Below are 16,832 nucleotides of genomic sequence, written 5' to 3'. Positions count from 1 at the left end.
CACAGTTGCAATTGTAAAATCGTACAAATGCTGGCATTGCCGAAGCGAGCACGGCGGCGACAAGCGGGGGCGGCTGGGCCGATGGGGCTTATGATGGCTAACTGTGTGTATGCTTGTATGTGTGCAGCAAGCAGGACGCCGCTCGGTTTAGCGTGAACGACACGGACATGGACATGACAGGCGACAGCAAAAGTATTTTGCAATGCGCATTTAAAACTCTGATTGTCAGGGTCTTGCACTATTTTTCATAGCGTTTTGTTGTCAGCATGTTTTTTATACACACAATTCAGCGCGCCAAGAGAGCGTGAATGTTGTGGCTGTTTCATTATTTCTTATTTACATATTTAGCATAGTGTTGCCACAGTTCAAGTCACTATGTGTAAGCATGTTGGCACTAGTTAGTTAGCGCTGTTGTTGTTGTTGGCGCTATTTGTTAAAGACATATTATGGTTTCTTCAAGCTGTGCAATTACTTTTTGTTTGTTTTGACTTGAGTTTTTTCTTTATGCCAAAAAAATTACTTTTTTGTTTTTGTATATAGTTGGCAACGCGCTGCCTCGCATTATCAATGCCGCAAAAATTGTCTTGTATACGCCTTAGCGCTCTCTTCGCCACAGTCTTCAACGCACTTTTGTTCCACTCAGCACATTTCAACCCAACTCAATTCAACTCAACTCAGCTGTAACCGCTCCGCCATGTTGTTGTCAGTCAGTCAGTCCTGGCTTGCACGACCATTTCAGTTGGCTGACATTTGCTCTGATTGTCCTTGTTGACGTTGATATTTTGCTGTCATTGTTGTTGTTGATCTACTATTTACAATGTTGCGGTATTTTTGTAGTTTACTAGTCTTTCACACACACACAAACATATATTTCTACCCAAAGTTTCTTTCCTTGCTTTAGTGTACCGTTATTTTTGCTATGCGTCAAATGTTATGTCAGTCGTTTATTGCTTAACATTTGACATGACAGCCAAATGCAGCACTACTGGTTTTGAGTGAGTGACTAGCCGACTGAATACCTAAGTGACAGACAGACAAGTAAATAGGCAAACAGAAAAAAAAAATAAATCTAACAAAGATACGATATCATAAAATGAAAAAAAAAGATGTGCAGAAGTAAGTGCGACAGACGTAAGTGTAATATTTTCAGCTGTCATTTCGCTAAATGTCTACACAACTGAGACATACCATCAGGGAAATATATGTATCTAACAAAAGTACCTTCTACCGTCCACCTGTTCCACCTGACTTATAAGCCAACGACCTAAGTGGCTCTGCAACACCCAAGGCACTGCCAACGTTCCAGCACTCAGCCCGCAAAGTGACTGCACATACACACACACAACGCACCTCCATGACCCGTTGAGAGTGTCAGCCTTGTATGACAGCGCACTCATGTCATAGCGCACGCTTACAGTTAAATGCCATGGGAATGAGCGTAGGGCACTAACACGCACGCAGTGATTTATATTTTCACCATTATTATTGTTGTTGTGTTTATGTACTCGTTTGTTTGTTCGTTTGAAATTGGAATTGCGTTCGTTCTAAACTGACAATCAGCGTCAAGTTGAATTTGACATAGTAAGTCATTTCACACTTTTGATATGAACCTCGTGACAGTTGTGAAAATCAGAGGAAATTGGGCAACGGTGGTTGTCTGAGGTGTGAGGGTACATATTTATATATATTTCAATGTATATTAATAAATAAATACAAATAAACATAGTCAGATAAAATTGCACAGAATGAGTTGCGAAACTTATTAATTATATTTTAATTTATGATTTATTGTGAAAGCTTTAGTAATTAAAAAAGATAAGCCATAAGCAATAATTATTATTGTGAATATTTTTAACGTATTCAATAAAAACTATATCTCTTATTAAAATTTGAAACACTTTTAGACATGTTTTAGTATATTTCGATATAGGGTAGCTGAAAAAGATCGAATTGATTCCATTTATTTGTATAAAATATAGCACTTAAGAGACACATTTATAGATTTTATTTAAAATTTCAATGATAAGGAATTTCTAGTGTTAATGAAAAACAGTATTTAAAAGAAAGTAATGTTGCTTTTACCATGTAGGCGTCTTGATGAATACTATCCATGTTCTGCGTTTACTGAACCAATTTTTCGAAAGAATCTTGCATGAATGTCATACAAACCAATGACGAAAGCATCAAAATAATGCTCGAAATTATTTTGCTTGATCGAAAAATTAGTTAATCGAGCAACTGAAGCTTTAAAAATATCAAAGAAGCGAATTAGAGACAACTTCCATGATGTATGGGTACTACATGGTTCTACTAAGGGATTTCATAATGGACCAAAGATATATATTTATATGAAGGTTTTCAAGACTGCAATCTCGTTTGAAGCAGAAGAAGGTAAAAAGTCTATGAAGATGAAAATTTAGTGTCAATAAAACATGAATTTGCCAATAAATGGAATTTTCTTTAAACTATAGTGCATTAAAAAATTGAAATTTTGTTTTCATTGATAATAACAAAAAATACTAAATAATTTCGGGGGATTTTTGATACCAATCAGTAAACAATCATTAAATGATTGAGTGATATTTATAACGAGGACTTATTATATATATATCATAAATACAAGGAGAAATGACATTTTAAGCGTAATTCCCACTTAAGTGCCACAGAAAAAACATCATAAAATATATTATTTTTATATATTATATTTATATATGTATATTTATTATACCTATTTATTTTATGATGTTTTTTCTGTGGCACTTAAGCCAATTTGACTTTAACCCTGAACTAGAAGAAACTAACTACCACATATGCAAATTATTACTATTGACCGAATAATTTTTTTTTTTTTGATTCTGTGTTTAATATCTTGCGCAGATTCACAATAAACTTCGTTTTTGTTTCAATTATTTCATTAAAATCTACTAGAAATATCTTACCAGAATAAGCATTTGACCAATTCATGGTTGTAATACAAAACTCACCTGAAAATAAAGAAGAAATCATGTAATTAAATGTATATTAAATAATTGCTGATAAAATGTTCTTATGCTAAGATAATCTTACTAAAATTAGATTTATTGATTACACAGCCACACAAAATATAATTTTTATCATGACCTGGTGGTCCTTCTATGTGTGCCTTATATTTTTGGGATCGCTGAATCCGATATGCCGGACGTTATTTTGAAAATTCGCCATATTGCAACCGCCATTTTCAATTTTGAAAAACCGACAGTGGATTCCCTGGTCATGACAAACATTTTTATACTCTCGCAACAAAAGTTGCTAAGAGAGTATTATAGTTTTGTTCACCTAACGGTTGTTTGTAAGTCATAAAACTAAACGAGTTAGATATAGGGTTATGTATATCAAAATGATCAGGGTGACGAGACGAGTCAAAATCCGAATGTCTGTATGTCCGTCCGTCCGTACGTCCGTCCGTGCAACGGATAACTTGAGTAAAAATTGAGATAACTTAACGAAACTTGGAACACGTATTCCTTGGCACCCTGCTTTCGCAAATGGACAACATCGGTCCACTGCCACGCCCACAAAATGGCGAAAACCAAAAACTTATAAAGTGTCATAACTAAGCCATAAATAAAGTTATGAAAATAAAATTTGCAACATAGGATCGTATTAGGGAGGGGCACATTTGGATGTAATTGTTTTGGAAAAGTGGGTGTGACCCCGCCCTCAAATAGGTTTTTTGTATATAACTCGCAAACCAATAAAGCTATATAAACCAAACTTTCTGCAGTCATTTCTTTTAGACGTTTCCTTAAACAGTCCAAAAATGAAAGAAATCGGATAAGAACCACGCCCACCTCCCATACAAAGGTTAGGTTGAAAATGACTAAAAGTGGGTTAACTCACTAACGAAAAACGTCAGAAACACTAAATTTCACATAAGAAATGGCAGAAGGAAGCTGCACTCAGATTTTTTTACAAAATGAAAAATGGGTGTGGCATCTCCCACTTATGGGTCAAAAACCATATCTCAGGAACTACTCGACCGATTTCAATGAATTCGGTATATAATACTTTCTTGACACCCTGATGACATATGTGAAAAATGGATGAAATCGGTTTATAACCACGACAACTTCCCATATAACTCAATTTTGAATTCCATCTGATTCATTCACTTTATAATGTATACATAAGGAACCAATGAAGATAGCGGAATAAAACTTTAGACAAATAGTACAAATCATCTCTGGCTTCACTTGAGAAAAAATTGTCGAAAACGGACTATAACTTTTCAAGGCCCCTGTTATCGAACATGTTGAACTCCGCGCCTAAGGGTAAATTTTAACCGAAAATATGGATAAATCTCTCTGATAATTTAATGTAATTCAGAGGAAATTGTTTATTCTAATAGTGTGTCTCGGTTCCAAAAATTATTAAAATCGGATAATAACATCTCCTAGCTCCCATATACCTAATTATAGGTTTTTCAAAAATACGGTGGGCTTTAATCTCCATATATATATTGATTAATATGTGAGATATCTTAGCGAAATTAAGTGAGTGTATAGTCTTGGATATAGTGTACCTTGCTGGTAAAATTAATGAAATCGGTTCAGGAATTTCTTCAGCCCTCATATACTATATAGGACGATTTTCGTTATTCTATTAAACTTTGTGTCGAATTTATAGGTAAATTTGGGTGTTATCTTAATAAAATTTCTTCAATAAATTGCGAGAGTATAAAATTTTCGGTAGCACCCGAACTTAGCCTTTCCTTACTTGTTTGATGTGGCTGTGTTATTCATTCGTATTCAATTTATTTCTATTTTAGCCCCCGAAGTCCCCTTACACGTGACTGAAATAAACTACATAACTGAAGATATGTATATTGTAATATTTTCAGGTATATACAATTGTAATTATTTTTCTATTTAAAAACTAATTCGGCTCCAAGCTTACGAGTATTCATGTTCCTATTGTAATTTTTCTAGTCAGGGTACAGAAGTGTTGGAACGCTAATCCTAACGTAATAAAATATAAATTTAAAACTCTAAAGGTGCTGTGATTTTCGTTCGGTTAAAAATTTTTAAATTCTCCTTCCGAAATTTGGCTCTGAACATATTAATGTTCTTGTTATACGGCTTACAAAGGTCAGGTCAGGCTAGAGCACTACTGTGAATTTAATCAATTATTAGAAAATTTAAAATCTGAAGCAGAAACTTAACAAGAGGCGCTTACAAGGAACCTGTAAATTTTTGGACATATTATTAAATCGAAGAATCTATTAATATATTCTACAAAAGTGTATTTTTGAATCAAATAAGTTTCTCAAACAACGCATCAAGTATTGGAAAAGGCTTAAATATATAGGACGGTAAAATAAAATAATAATTCATCCCAAACAACAGCACATCATCAAGGTGTTCCGCAGCTTAAAGCCTGTTTCAATGTAATCTGGAAAGAATTTCATTCAGGCGTATGAGAATAAATTATTTTTCATTATGAATGAAGATTAAAAAAATGTATTTAAAAAAAATAAATAAATCTTGCTTTATGAGGTTGACAACTCATCGTTTGATATATGAATTTATTTTCACAATATTTCAACTGGACATAAAACAAAATTTCTGCCACATATCATAACTGCCCGCGAATGCCGTAAATCATGCCCACACAAATTCATTATTACCACTTGTTTCATTGTATCAATGCTAATTTATAGATTTTGTCTAAATTGCAAAATAACCTTTTGACACATTTTACCAAAAATAAACACGCTGTTACACACACTCACATACACAAGTATACAATAATGTGTATTAGACGCCAAGAGTTGGTAGCACAAAATTTATAGCGACAAAATTAGCTTTTGCGAAAACCACAAAAATGATAAATATAAAATACAGACCAAATGGCAAAATAATAATGCAAATATATTAAACTGTCACATACATACAGATATACTAACATAGTATAAGCACTGAAGGCTCGAAATGAAAACCGCAAATCAAAAATGAAAGTACGCGCCACACACGCATACACAGGCAAGTATATTTGTATGAGTAATTGTGTGCGCGCTGTGCTCGACTCTCCTGACCCGTCAGCCATATTTTATAATAAAAATGTATACTTAAGTGTGCTATAAAATGCTTTAAAGCAGCCATAAATTTAACGATCAATTTCATTAATAAGCGGGCAATAAATTAAAAACGCACCAACGGGCACAAAGCAACAACAACAATTACAACAAAAACAAAATATATTAAAAATGAATTCAAAATAAAATAATAATAACGTGTACAAGTCAGCGAGTGATCGTCAATACTGAGTTGGGCGCGAAAAAATTGCAAAGGCGAGCAAGCGATCGAGCGTTCGAACCAGCAAGCGTTCAAGCGAGCGGCATTTCTATATGTGTATGTGTGTGTGTGCGTCCCAGCTGAAATTTATGCCCGCGTCAGCGAGGGCAAATTCATTTCATTTAGAAAGCATTTATATTAATAATTTTTGCATTAAAAAAAAAAAAAACAAAAAAATATATGCGTCTCGAAACACTTAGCAATCATAATAAAAATATCAAATAAAATTACAAAAACAACAACAGCAACAACAACAAAATTTAATTGTGGCGAAAAATTAATGGGTGAAATTCAATGAATACATTTTGCATGCACGTGCGGCATAACAGCACAATAATAATAACAATTTGTACAACAACAACAACAATAAAGCGCAGCCACTGGCAATGGGCACCAACTAAACAACAACAACAAATAACCACATTTAACTACAAATTACCCAACTGGCAATCGACCAGTATGTCAAATCGACGAATATGTCAAAGTATTGAATAAATAAGACGCTAAAAGGAACGCTTGAAAGGCACAAAGCGCCAACAACAGTAACAACAACAACTACAACAAATGTATGGGCGTTTGTGCAGCAGCACGCTAAAGTAAGCGTGGGGCGCATATAGGCACACCAGACCGTTTCATCGAGCGCATATGGAAAACACGTATTGGCAACCACACCAACAACAGCAACAACAACAATTCGCATGCAACCCACGAAAAAGCTGTGAACACAGGCGCTGGCTTTGATGAGCGTTGACGATGCGGCAAGTGGCAGTGGAGCGAAAGCGACGTACAGCGGCACAGCTGCAAGTGTTGAAAATATACAAATACAACAAAAATCACAAAAATCAAGGCAAAAATTGCAAAAACAACAATACTCATATATATCATACATACAAATGTCTTATATAGCTGTAATGCGAAATTCCCAAATCAAAACGAACACTCCTCAACAATAATCGCTAACAAATTAGCCCATAAATTACAGGCGGGTAATAAGCGTTTTGCGCGATTTTATGCGCATACATACATACATACGTACAGCTTATAGTTGTACTCGTACGCTTGTCTTTTTGTATGCGCGTAATGGTAATGAGTCGTTGAAATTTTGTGAAAAATGGCAAAAATGCCATGCAATCAAAATCAAAACAAATTTACGAATACAATGCAAATATGTTAGCCGTAATATACGATCAAGCGAATCGCAATTTTACAGTGCGCTGCAAAAGTATGTTTCATTAAAAAATTGTTTACCCTAAAAAATTTTTAATTTGATTTTTTTTACAAAGTTTTTGAGAATATATAGTCCGATTTGGATCATTTTTATTTATGTTCGACCTTTTTGACCCATTGAAACCATGACTCGAACCTAGTTTTATTCTTATATCTTCCCTGACGCTTGATTTATATATTAATTTTTAGAAAGAAAGCATCCAGAGAAGTTTAAAATCGTGTCATATGTGAAGAAGGAGCGGTTGTAGTCCGATTTTCATTATGTGAAATAAGAATATCAAGAAACTCTTATGCAGACAATTTTCTTCATGTTGATCGAGTAGTTGCTGAGTATGGACGGTCACCTAAAAGTGGATGGTGCCACACTCATTATATACATTTATTCATGGAACGTTTGGGCAGACAGACATACGAAATATAGTTTTTCTCCATTTCCCGTTCTGAGCATTTTGATATGTATAACTACTTATATATCTAACTCTTTTAGGGGGTCTCAATGGAAGAAGAAATATAAAGTTGTGATATCACAAAAGATCAAGATCGGTATTTCAACTCACCAAGGACTACCGTGACTAAATTGTTTGCGGATCAAATCCTAATCTAACGTTATAGAGTTGTATTTAATGTAACTTTCTAAAATCTGGATTTATGATAAAAGTAGACAGCGGCTTGTTATTCTAACTCGGTTTGGGTATTCAATTTGATTTATTTTAATTTATACCAGCTGTCCATTTAATTCGGCATTCTCTAAGGTTCGAACTTATCATAAAAATATTCAACATTTTTTCAACCATTCCCATTACTTGGTTATTAGCGTGCTAATTATGAGTAACCTCAATATCAGTTGAGTGCATTTATAAAACTGCTTAACTTTCGTTCCATAACTATTTTATGCCACTGTATGCAATTACACTGCTCTAGCTATTAGCTGTCTGCTGAAGTATTGCCTGTTGTAGTGTGTAATAAAATATAACATTTAACCTCGTTGTCAGTGTACAAAGAAACAGCAAACAAAATTAATGTTGTAGTTTTAACTTTTTTTCACAACGGTTTTGTGGGGGAAATGTGATAAAAATGAAAATTTAATAAACTGTTGAAATGGCGCACAAACGGAATAATAAACTACTCATGCAATAGAAAGGCGAAATAATTGGATTAAACACATAAAGTTGAGCGTTAACATGCGCCACACAAAATTACACTTATATATTTACATGTTTGCGAATACCCAGTCATAAGAGCAACTAGTTATGAGCTACTTTGAAAGTAGTAAGAACCGAACTAGGCAGCCGATTGTTTTACTTTTATGCAGGCAACTAGTGGCTTTTACTTTTTGATATCGGGATATCAGTTGCCAGATTTTTGTCAGAAATATATTAGTTTTATTCAAATTCAAGATAGTTACATGTCAGTCTAGTTATATATATTTCTCACGAACTGCCAGTATTTAATACTGACCGTATGATTAACAAATGGTTATCTCCTCTAAGCCAACCACCCAAAATATTGGCATAAGCCTTATAATTGCTGAACAATTATAAGTTATTTTTTATGTATTTAAGACTTGGAAGCTGGTATTATTCAAGTCTGCGATTTAAAAAATATAATTTTTAACTTAAAGGCGCCTAAGATATCAATAAATAGAATGATCAAAACACTTATTTGCAGGTACCAAAAAACCTTATTGAAGCATGAAGAAGGTCAAGGCCTTTTTTGAGGCCTCTGAACTGGCATAACTGTTTAAGTAGAGTGTACGTTGACATATCATGTTCTGAGTAACACTTGAAAATCCAATTTATATCCAATCCTTTAAAGTTTCATCTTTCTCAGCTCTGGCCCTTCTCTCAATCACAATTTTCCTAGTTTCCGAAGGTGAGATTTCTACAATATTTGCACGATATCTGCATTCATTAAATATTTAAAGCGTCAATTTCTTCTCACTGTCTTTATAATCCTAAATTCAAATATATGTACGTCGCTTTAGTTTATTTCTGTCCGCCAATATTTTTATCTAACTTGTATTTCTTTAATTTAAAATGTTGTTAGTTAGGTCGTTTAGCGCGATGACCATTTATTTAACTCATCGCCCGCTGTTCGAGCATTTATGACCCCTACAGCGCTAAATAGCTATGCTGCTGTGAAATAGCCGACTCACTAGGAGTCAAAGCACTGGGCGAAGAAGGGTTTGATGGAGAGTTTTTTAAACTTCGTAATTTTGTGATGTTTTTTTTATATTTAAAAACATTTTAACTTATTATGACTTATACTAGGTGTAACTAGAGTATTAAAGTGTTTAGTTTCATTAGGCATTCGGGATATTATAAAAAAGGATTTGAGTTTAGAGTTTTTAAAAGAGATTTACCTCTGGTTTTATTCCTGAATAATTCTTGTACGACTTCAGTAACAATTTCGTCAAGGTTTACAAAAATTAATTTTTTTATATTTTTCAAATATTCTCGTTCAAATGCCAATAATTTTCAACAACGTCACACTATTTGCTTAATTCAATGATATTTTTTATACTCTACTTTGGCTAAAGACCTAAAGGTAAAGGAATCGTCTTGGTTTCGTCATTTTATTTTATTATTTCTTATGATGTGAAAAATAGAATTAGCGAGCTGAATTAAATAAGAGAGAGAGAGAAACTCACTAAAATGGTATAACCGCTTTCTTTAATGATAGAATTTATTATGATTTAGCAAATGCTAATCATTTACATTTAACTTTTTTATTTTACCTAAAAATTGTTTCCCAAATATTGCAATTATTAACTTTCCTTAATTTCTTTCCTCAGCAATACCAGTACATATGTTTGTATATGCTTCGAATATTTGAAAAATTAGCTGACATTAATTTATGGCTCTGTTTGTCATTGCTTTTGCAGTCGTTATGTTTCGGTGAGTGGTCTTCGTGTTGTCAGTTGTACTGTTTTATGTTAATTTATATTTTATTTTTGTCGTTAAGTGTTATTGTCTTTAAATGGTTGCGTGTTGCTTGTAAAAATGTGATTTGACTAATGTTCGGATGTCTCGTCTATTTGTTTCTATGAGTGTATGAAAACGTATAGTGTCGTGTGATGAATGCCAGAAAGTGTTGTGGATATTTTGGCAAAATTGCTTAGATATTATTAAAATTTAGAATTATTATGGCTTGTTTTAAAATATAATATATCTTTTGCTTTGAGTATAAATAGGTTTTAAGAAACTACCGTATTTCCCTTCTTCAAAAATAAAAAAAAAAAAAACAGAATAAACATTCATCATTCACAATTTCTTGCCAACTCTCACAATTTCTTGCCAACTCTCCAACTACCAGTTAATCTGAATCAGAAAATATTTTTGGTAATTCTTTAATACCGCATTTAAGCCTACAAAGCTCCACGTGTCTTTGCCGTCAACGCGATTTTTTTACTATAATCCATACGAATTTTTCACATAAATAACTTTGAATCAGCAAACAATTTAGTTAGATTACGATTTTTTTTTAATTTTCCACACCCACAAAATCTTCCAAATCTCACGTCAATTTATAGCTGGCTCTTAAAACCGTAAATTACAAAAATATGCGCGACAAAGCTGCTCACTTATCCAACGACATCAAAGCAGCTGTTTTGTGGCCTGTCATGACGCCAACAACAACGCTGCCAATGAATTGAGTTGTTTGTGTGCTGCTGGATTATTGAGGTTTAGTGTGGTAGAAGCTTATATAGTTATATGTAAGTATTTAAAAAAGTCGAAATCGAGGAATAACTGATTTCCTACAACTCATAAACGGCGGATAAAGGAGCTAAGGCTGTTTACTGTCAGTTCGATACGTCAGATCTGAGAAGCTGGCGAAACGAACAAGCAACTGGTATAATATTATACCAATTTAATAAAAAATGTATATTGTTGTTATTGCTTTTATGGCAGTAAACGTTTCGAATCCCTTCGAAGAGCGTGTCAAATTGACAGCCTATGATTGTACAATTCACTTCTGATTGGGTAGACCTGACTATCGTGGGAACAGTCTTTGATAAACAAACCAGATACTCTCTATAATTGAATTCAATTAAATATTTTATTATTACTTTCACATGTACATTTTTGTTAAGAGAGCAGAGCTCAAAATAAGCAAGCGGAGCGCTGACAAATCGTATGTATATGACCTTAGTATAAACTTAGTTATGTTCTCAAATATTTAGTCTCGTTGCTTTTTTATTTATAGTCGAAAAGCTTATTTGTCATGCCATAAAAAATTTCAGAAGCTATTCCACCCTCCTCAAATATTTTATGTTGCTTTTACCCTGACTTTATGTAAATCATCTTCAGCGCAGCTCATAAACAACAATCAACGAAGTCGTTGGCTCCAAAAATCATACTGACCACTATATTACCCATAGTTAGTTTTCAAGCGCTTTGTCGGTGGGTGCGCGTAAGTAGCCATTGCCACACAAGAGTTCAGCGCTATAACTCTTTGTTGCCATTGTTAAAGTGAAATATTAAAATTTAGAATCTTCTGTCGGTGCCAACGAAACGTAACCAAAAGGGATATTAATATTAATATGCGAAAAAGCACAGAAGTCCGACTAACTACTGCACATTTGTAATAAAAATAAGAAAAAAAATTCTCCAAAAGAATATTAAAGAAACACAAAAAATGTGGCAACGCCAGCTAACCCAGCAGCGCTTACAGACAAACACACAGATACAGTACAGCTAACGGCTAAACAACAAACAAATGCGTTATTTACGATGCTGAAAGTTGTAAATCATAAAGTAATAACAGCAACGCCGTGAACAACGAGCGAAAAGCAATTCCATTGTTTATATGTTGGCATATATACATATATGTATGCATAGGTGAGTGTATTTGTGTATTTGCACAATTGTAAATTTTTGCAAAAACCAAAGAAGATGCCATAAATAAACAGAAAAAGTAATAGAAGAGATAAACATATCTATGTATGTATGTATTTATATCGAGTGTTATGCAGTTATGCAAGTCACACATAAATTATGTGCTCAGCCATAATTCTTTAAAAGCCGGTCTACATAGACTCTAAAGTTATATTTACACAAAATACTAACAGATTTCATTAAGCATGAGTCTTTAAAAAGAAAATAGATAAATAAAGTAAATCAAAAATACTTTAACTCCGATCACTAGCGGTGATCATCAAATGGGACTGAAGTATGAACCTTCATCAATTCGCTATTTCTCTGCTCGCTTTCTTTAGGAGGTAATCCTTTTTAAATTTTAAATGTGAAAGCCACCGGAAAATTAGAGTTAGAAGGAGTTTTTTAATTTTATTTTTTGAATATACGTATGATGAAAATTTGACCAAAAAGTAAGTGTTATTGTTAAAATTCTGTCAAAAATTCAAAATTTTAATATTTTATCTTTTTTTTCGTACATTAACTAAATTTATCCATGTACTGTCGAAATTTTTCTGTTATATTGATTTTAGATGAACCAATAATGAGTTATGCTGTCCAAGGAATGACCTTTGTCTTTTACATATCATGGGAGCTGAGGAACCAACGGCTGAATTTTCGGAATTTTTAAATAAAAATTTAACAAACTACTGACCCGTTAATTTGGTATGACATCAATATTAAATGGTACCAAGTTTTATTTTTTACAGAGTTTAGACCAATTGTTCCATTGTGGATGGCTCAAAATAAAACAAAATTTATTGCTACACGAAGATTATTTATTTGTTGATTTTACTTGCAACATAATTATTTTAATAGAAGTCTAAATAATGAAGCAAGCTCTAAGGCACTGTGTTAATATTGTGATATTTAACACAAAAATAATATATATATCTTCACCAAAGAGAGAAAGTATATAATAGTAGGTCTCAATCTGACTTAATAACTGATAGAGTAGTTTGTTTGATTTGACATCCTTTAATAGTTATCTTATATTTCATACCAGTATATAACAATTTTACTAGAGATCTCTCTATTAAATCTATAGATAGAACTAGCGTTAGTTTGGAGACTATAACTTATAATAGGAAAATATACTGGTTATGAACGTGGGAAGTTCCACTAAAAAAGAACCCTTTGCAGTAACATTTAAAAGATAATGAATTGCAACTACTAGAAGTTACTCGAAACCTTCAAAAAATATGTGAAGTTATTTACATTAAATACTTAAATCTCTGGAATTTTCCATGAGTTATGTATTCTAGAAATAATGACACAATTTAAAATATCTTATAGAATGATAAATGAAATAATTTTCAATTTAAAATACACGCTAACAATTGTTTGTTTGATCTGTACTTTTTTGTTGTTCTATAATTGCAGTAGATATAAAATTAATTACCCACAGGTGATCTCTAGTAGGATGATTTGCGTTGAGATATGTATAGTTGTAAGAAGTAGCGGTTTTTTACAGCAGAGTTTGATTTACCAGTGTCTAATAAATCAAATTCAGCACACAGTAGTCGATTACTGTTCCCACTGTTATATTTGTTTTCAAAAAGTTTTGAAGTTACATAAATTGTAATCAACATGTAACCATAAATTTGGACAGCTTTTCTCTAACAAAAATATGACAAATTAAATATACAAATATATATAAATACATAAATTAATCATGATTTGAATTTGATGGTATTAAGTTGTCACTAAATATAATACAAATCTTTCACTCAAAGTCATTGTACGAATGTCATAAAAAGTGGCCTCAAAGTGTTGCTGCTGTCATGTGAAAAGGCGAAATAAAACGAATACTAAATCAAACTGAAGTGTAAAAAATATACAATTAACCTTAATTTTTTAATATGCAAAACTTTTTTTGTTTTTGTATATTAATAATAAATACCACATGTAAAAAGAAAACAACAGAGTACCCTACCTACATGGTGAGCTGGCGTGTTTTTAAATGATTTATGATGTCTGTGAATAATTAATTTTAATAAAAATCAAATAAACTAGACTTGACAGCTGTCAGTGTCATCATTTGTTTGCGCATTGCAATGCGAAAACGCGCACACACCGAAAATCGCGGGCAAAGCAGATAAAGACGCGACTCGCGATGAGTGAGCGCACGACCAGCGCGGGACGGATCCGCTGGTTACAACAACAGCATTATTAAAATGCTAATGTATCGTACATGACAGCCGAGTGGCTACAACAAAAGCGATGGTCGGCAGAAATCATCATCAACGCGCCGTTAAATTACAGCTTGTTGATAATTTGCTGTCAGAAAGCGTATGAAAAATTGGACGGACGAACACCAGCTGGCCGCGAGTATACGTATTTATTATAATTTCAGAAGTCGTCAAAGAAGAAATTAAAAAATACATTACACAAACAAAATGCTATAGAATGGTACAAAAAGCAGAAATTAATTTCAATTTTTTGAAAATGACATATCAAAACGCTGGAAAGGCAGTAAGTAATAAAGAACGCAAATAATGCTAATTGACAGACAGCTTAAATAGCTGTGCCAGCGAGTCAATAAGAGACAAAACACAACAATAACGCACGCTATGACAGCAAAGGCAGCAACAATTGTTGATGTGGACTCATGTGAGCATACAAAGTGCAAATGTCAGCTGACTGCAGGAATCATTAATATAATTAAAACTGTCAGTTTACTATCAGAGCAAGTTCTTGTTGAATTGCATGCAATTATGAACTGCGTGCCAATAAAAAAGGAAACACCCTCTTTTTAATGGATTAGCTACGCCTATTTGCTGTCAAATCATAACTTTTATTTTTTAGGTTAAACGCGTGTGCTTAAGTTTGTTAATAAAAAATCATACATGGAAATAAGTCAAATGTAAAATTGCATTTGATATAACTCCAAGTGGGTGGGTAGTCCGTCGTGCACTTGTGCTGAACGCACTGACTTCAAGTGAGCTCGTCAAACGCTGTACAACAACCAAAACCTATGCAGTAGCGAAGTTCTGACCCGTAATGGATCAAAAAAGGCCCTTCCACCTGCTATTACTTATGAAGGCACATCTCACCGCAATCATTGGTGTTCTTACATGCGATCAGACTAGGGATCAAGCCAGTCGCTAGTTGCCAAAGCTGCTTTGGGGAACGCGAAGAGAAATCATCCAAGCACTTCCTCATTAAAGGTCCAGCATTTGTCAAGCTAAGTTTAAACCACCTCGGTAGGCATACATAACTACGACGAAGCCAGCGAAGTGATTGGAATCGTCATTAGCCGATTTAAGTACTTTATAATTTAGTCCAAGCGCTTTGTCGAAACAGAAGGGTCTACGCGATCCGTTAGGAGTTTTTGAGTGTCACAAAGGGCTGTCAAAGCTGTCTACGTGAAACTCTCAGCAGCTCTGGAGATCTACGCCTTGACCTAACCTAATCTAACCTAACTCCATGTAAATTTTTTTAATTCACTAGAGAGTCATCGAATCGCATTGTTTGACCAAAAAGTAACTCTTAGAAAAGGTGGTTCTGATCGAAATAAACGAAACATTTGAAGGAATTCGGTATTGGTTCATTATATCAAATGAATGATGAAGATCTAGACAGTTCTGGTACCGTCAATACTGATCACGCAGGAACTTCTGATATCAAAAATTGGTGACATTGATTGGCTTCCTAGAGCTCCTGATTTAACACACCCAAAATGTATCCTAGCAATTCTTGAACCTTTGAGGAAGTTGAGGCAAATTCCCATACAAAAATCATCACTTTTGGCGTACGAGATGATAAATTGTCAAAACGCAATGCAATTGCTTAACATCTCTTAAATATGTATTTATCAGTCTACAACATCACCATTCCATATACTACATCCTGAATGGAATAATGGTTTGAAGTGAAAATTCACAAGCCATTTATGACCTCAGTAAATTATATACGAAATTATGCAATAGAAGTTCACTGAACTTTTTTACAAGTCTTCTTATTATCATCGTTATAATCGATGTCATAATCATCATCATAAAAAATCATTGACTGAACAAGTGCATACAAAACATATAACCGTCAAATATACATGTACGTCGTATTCAATAATTTCTTTCCATCTTTCGGTCACAAAATATTATGGTATACCATATATTATCATCCGCCCTTGCTGCCTCTTTGCCATAAATCGCGGCTACGCCTCTGAAGTACAGCCATATAAATAACCATAAATGATAGCTTTCGAAAGTGCACCATTCTCTGCATTAGTCATTATTATAAGAAAACACACACAAATGGATAATAAATAAATGTATGTAAGCTGACAGCTGTAAAAGGTCTCACGAAAATATTGAATATCTATCACCAACTATTAATTAATACCACACAATGA

At 33.5% G+C, this 16,832-nt stretch overlaps 1 protein-coding gene across 3 annotated transcripts in view; it reads right to left on the bottom strand.

Moving 5' to 3' along the window:
* Positions 1–16,832, bottom strand: part of LOC105212558 (zinc finger protein Elbow) — a 90,173-nt gene that overhangs the window by 57,361 nt on the left and 15,980 nt on the right. For 2 of the 3 annotated variants that reach the window (XM_029040347.2, XM_029040349.2), the window contains exon 3: positions 2,940–2,984. The exons of the other annotated variant lie outside the window; for it this stretch is intronic. In XM_029040347.2, coding sequence (XP_028896180.1) covers positions 2,940–2,951 — 12 coding nt within the window. In that variant the 5' untranslated portion in view covers positions 2,952–2,984. The remainder of the gene's footprint in view (positions 1–2,939; positions 2,985–16,832) is intronic. 3 annotated transcript variants of the gene reach the window in all.

Source organism: Zeugodacus cucurbitae, chromosome 3, assembly GCF_028554725.1.
Source record: "Zeugodacus cucurbitae isolate PBARC_wt_2022May chromosome 3, idZeuCucr1.2, whole genome shotgun sequence".
Lineage (NCBI taxonomy): Eukaryota > Metazoa > Arthropoda > Insecta > Diptera > Tephritidae > Zeugodacus > Zeugodacus cucurbitae.
This window is presented reverse-complemented; position numbering and strand designations above follow the sequence as displayed.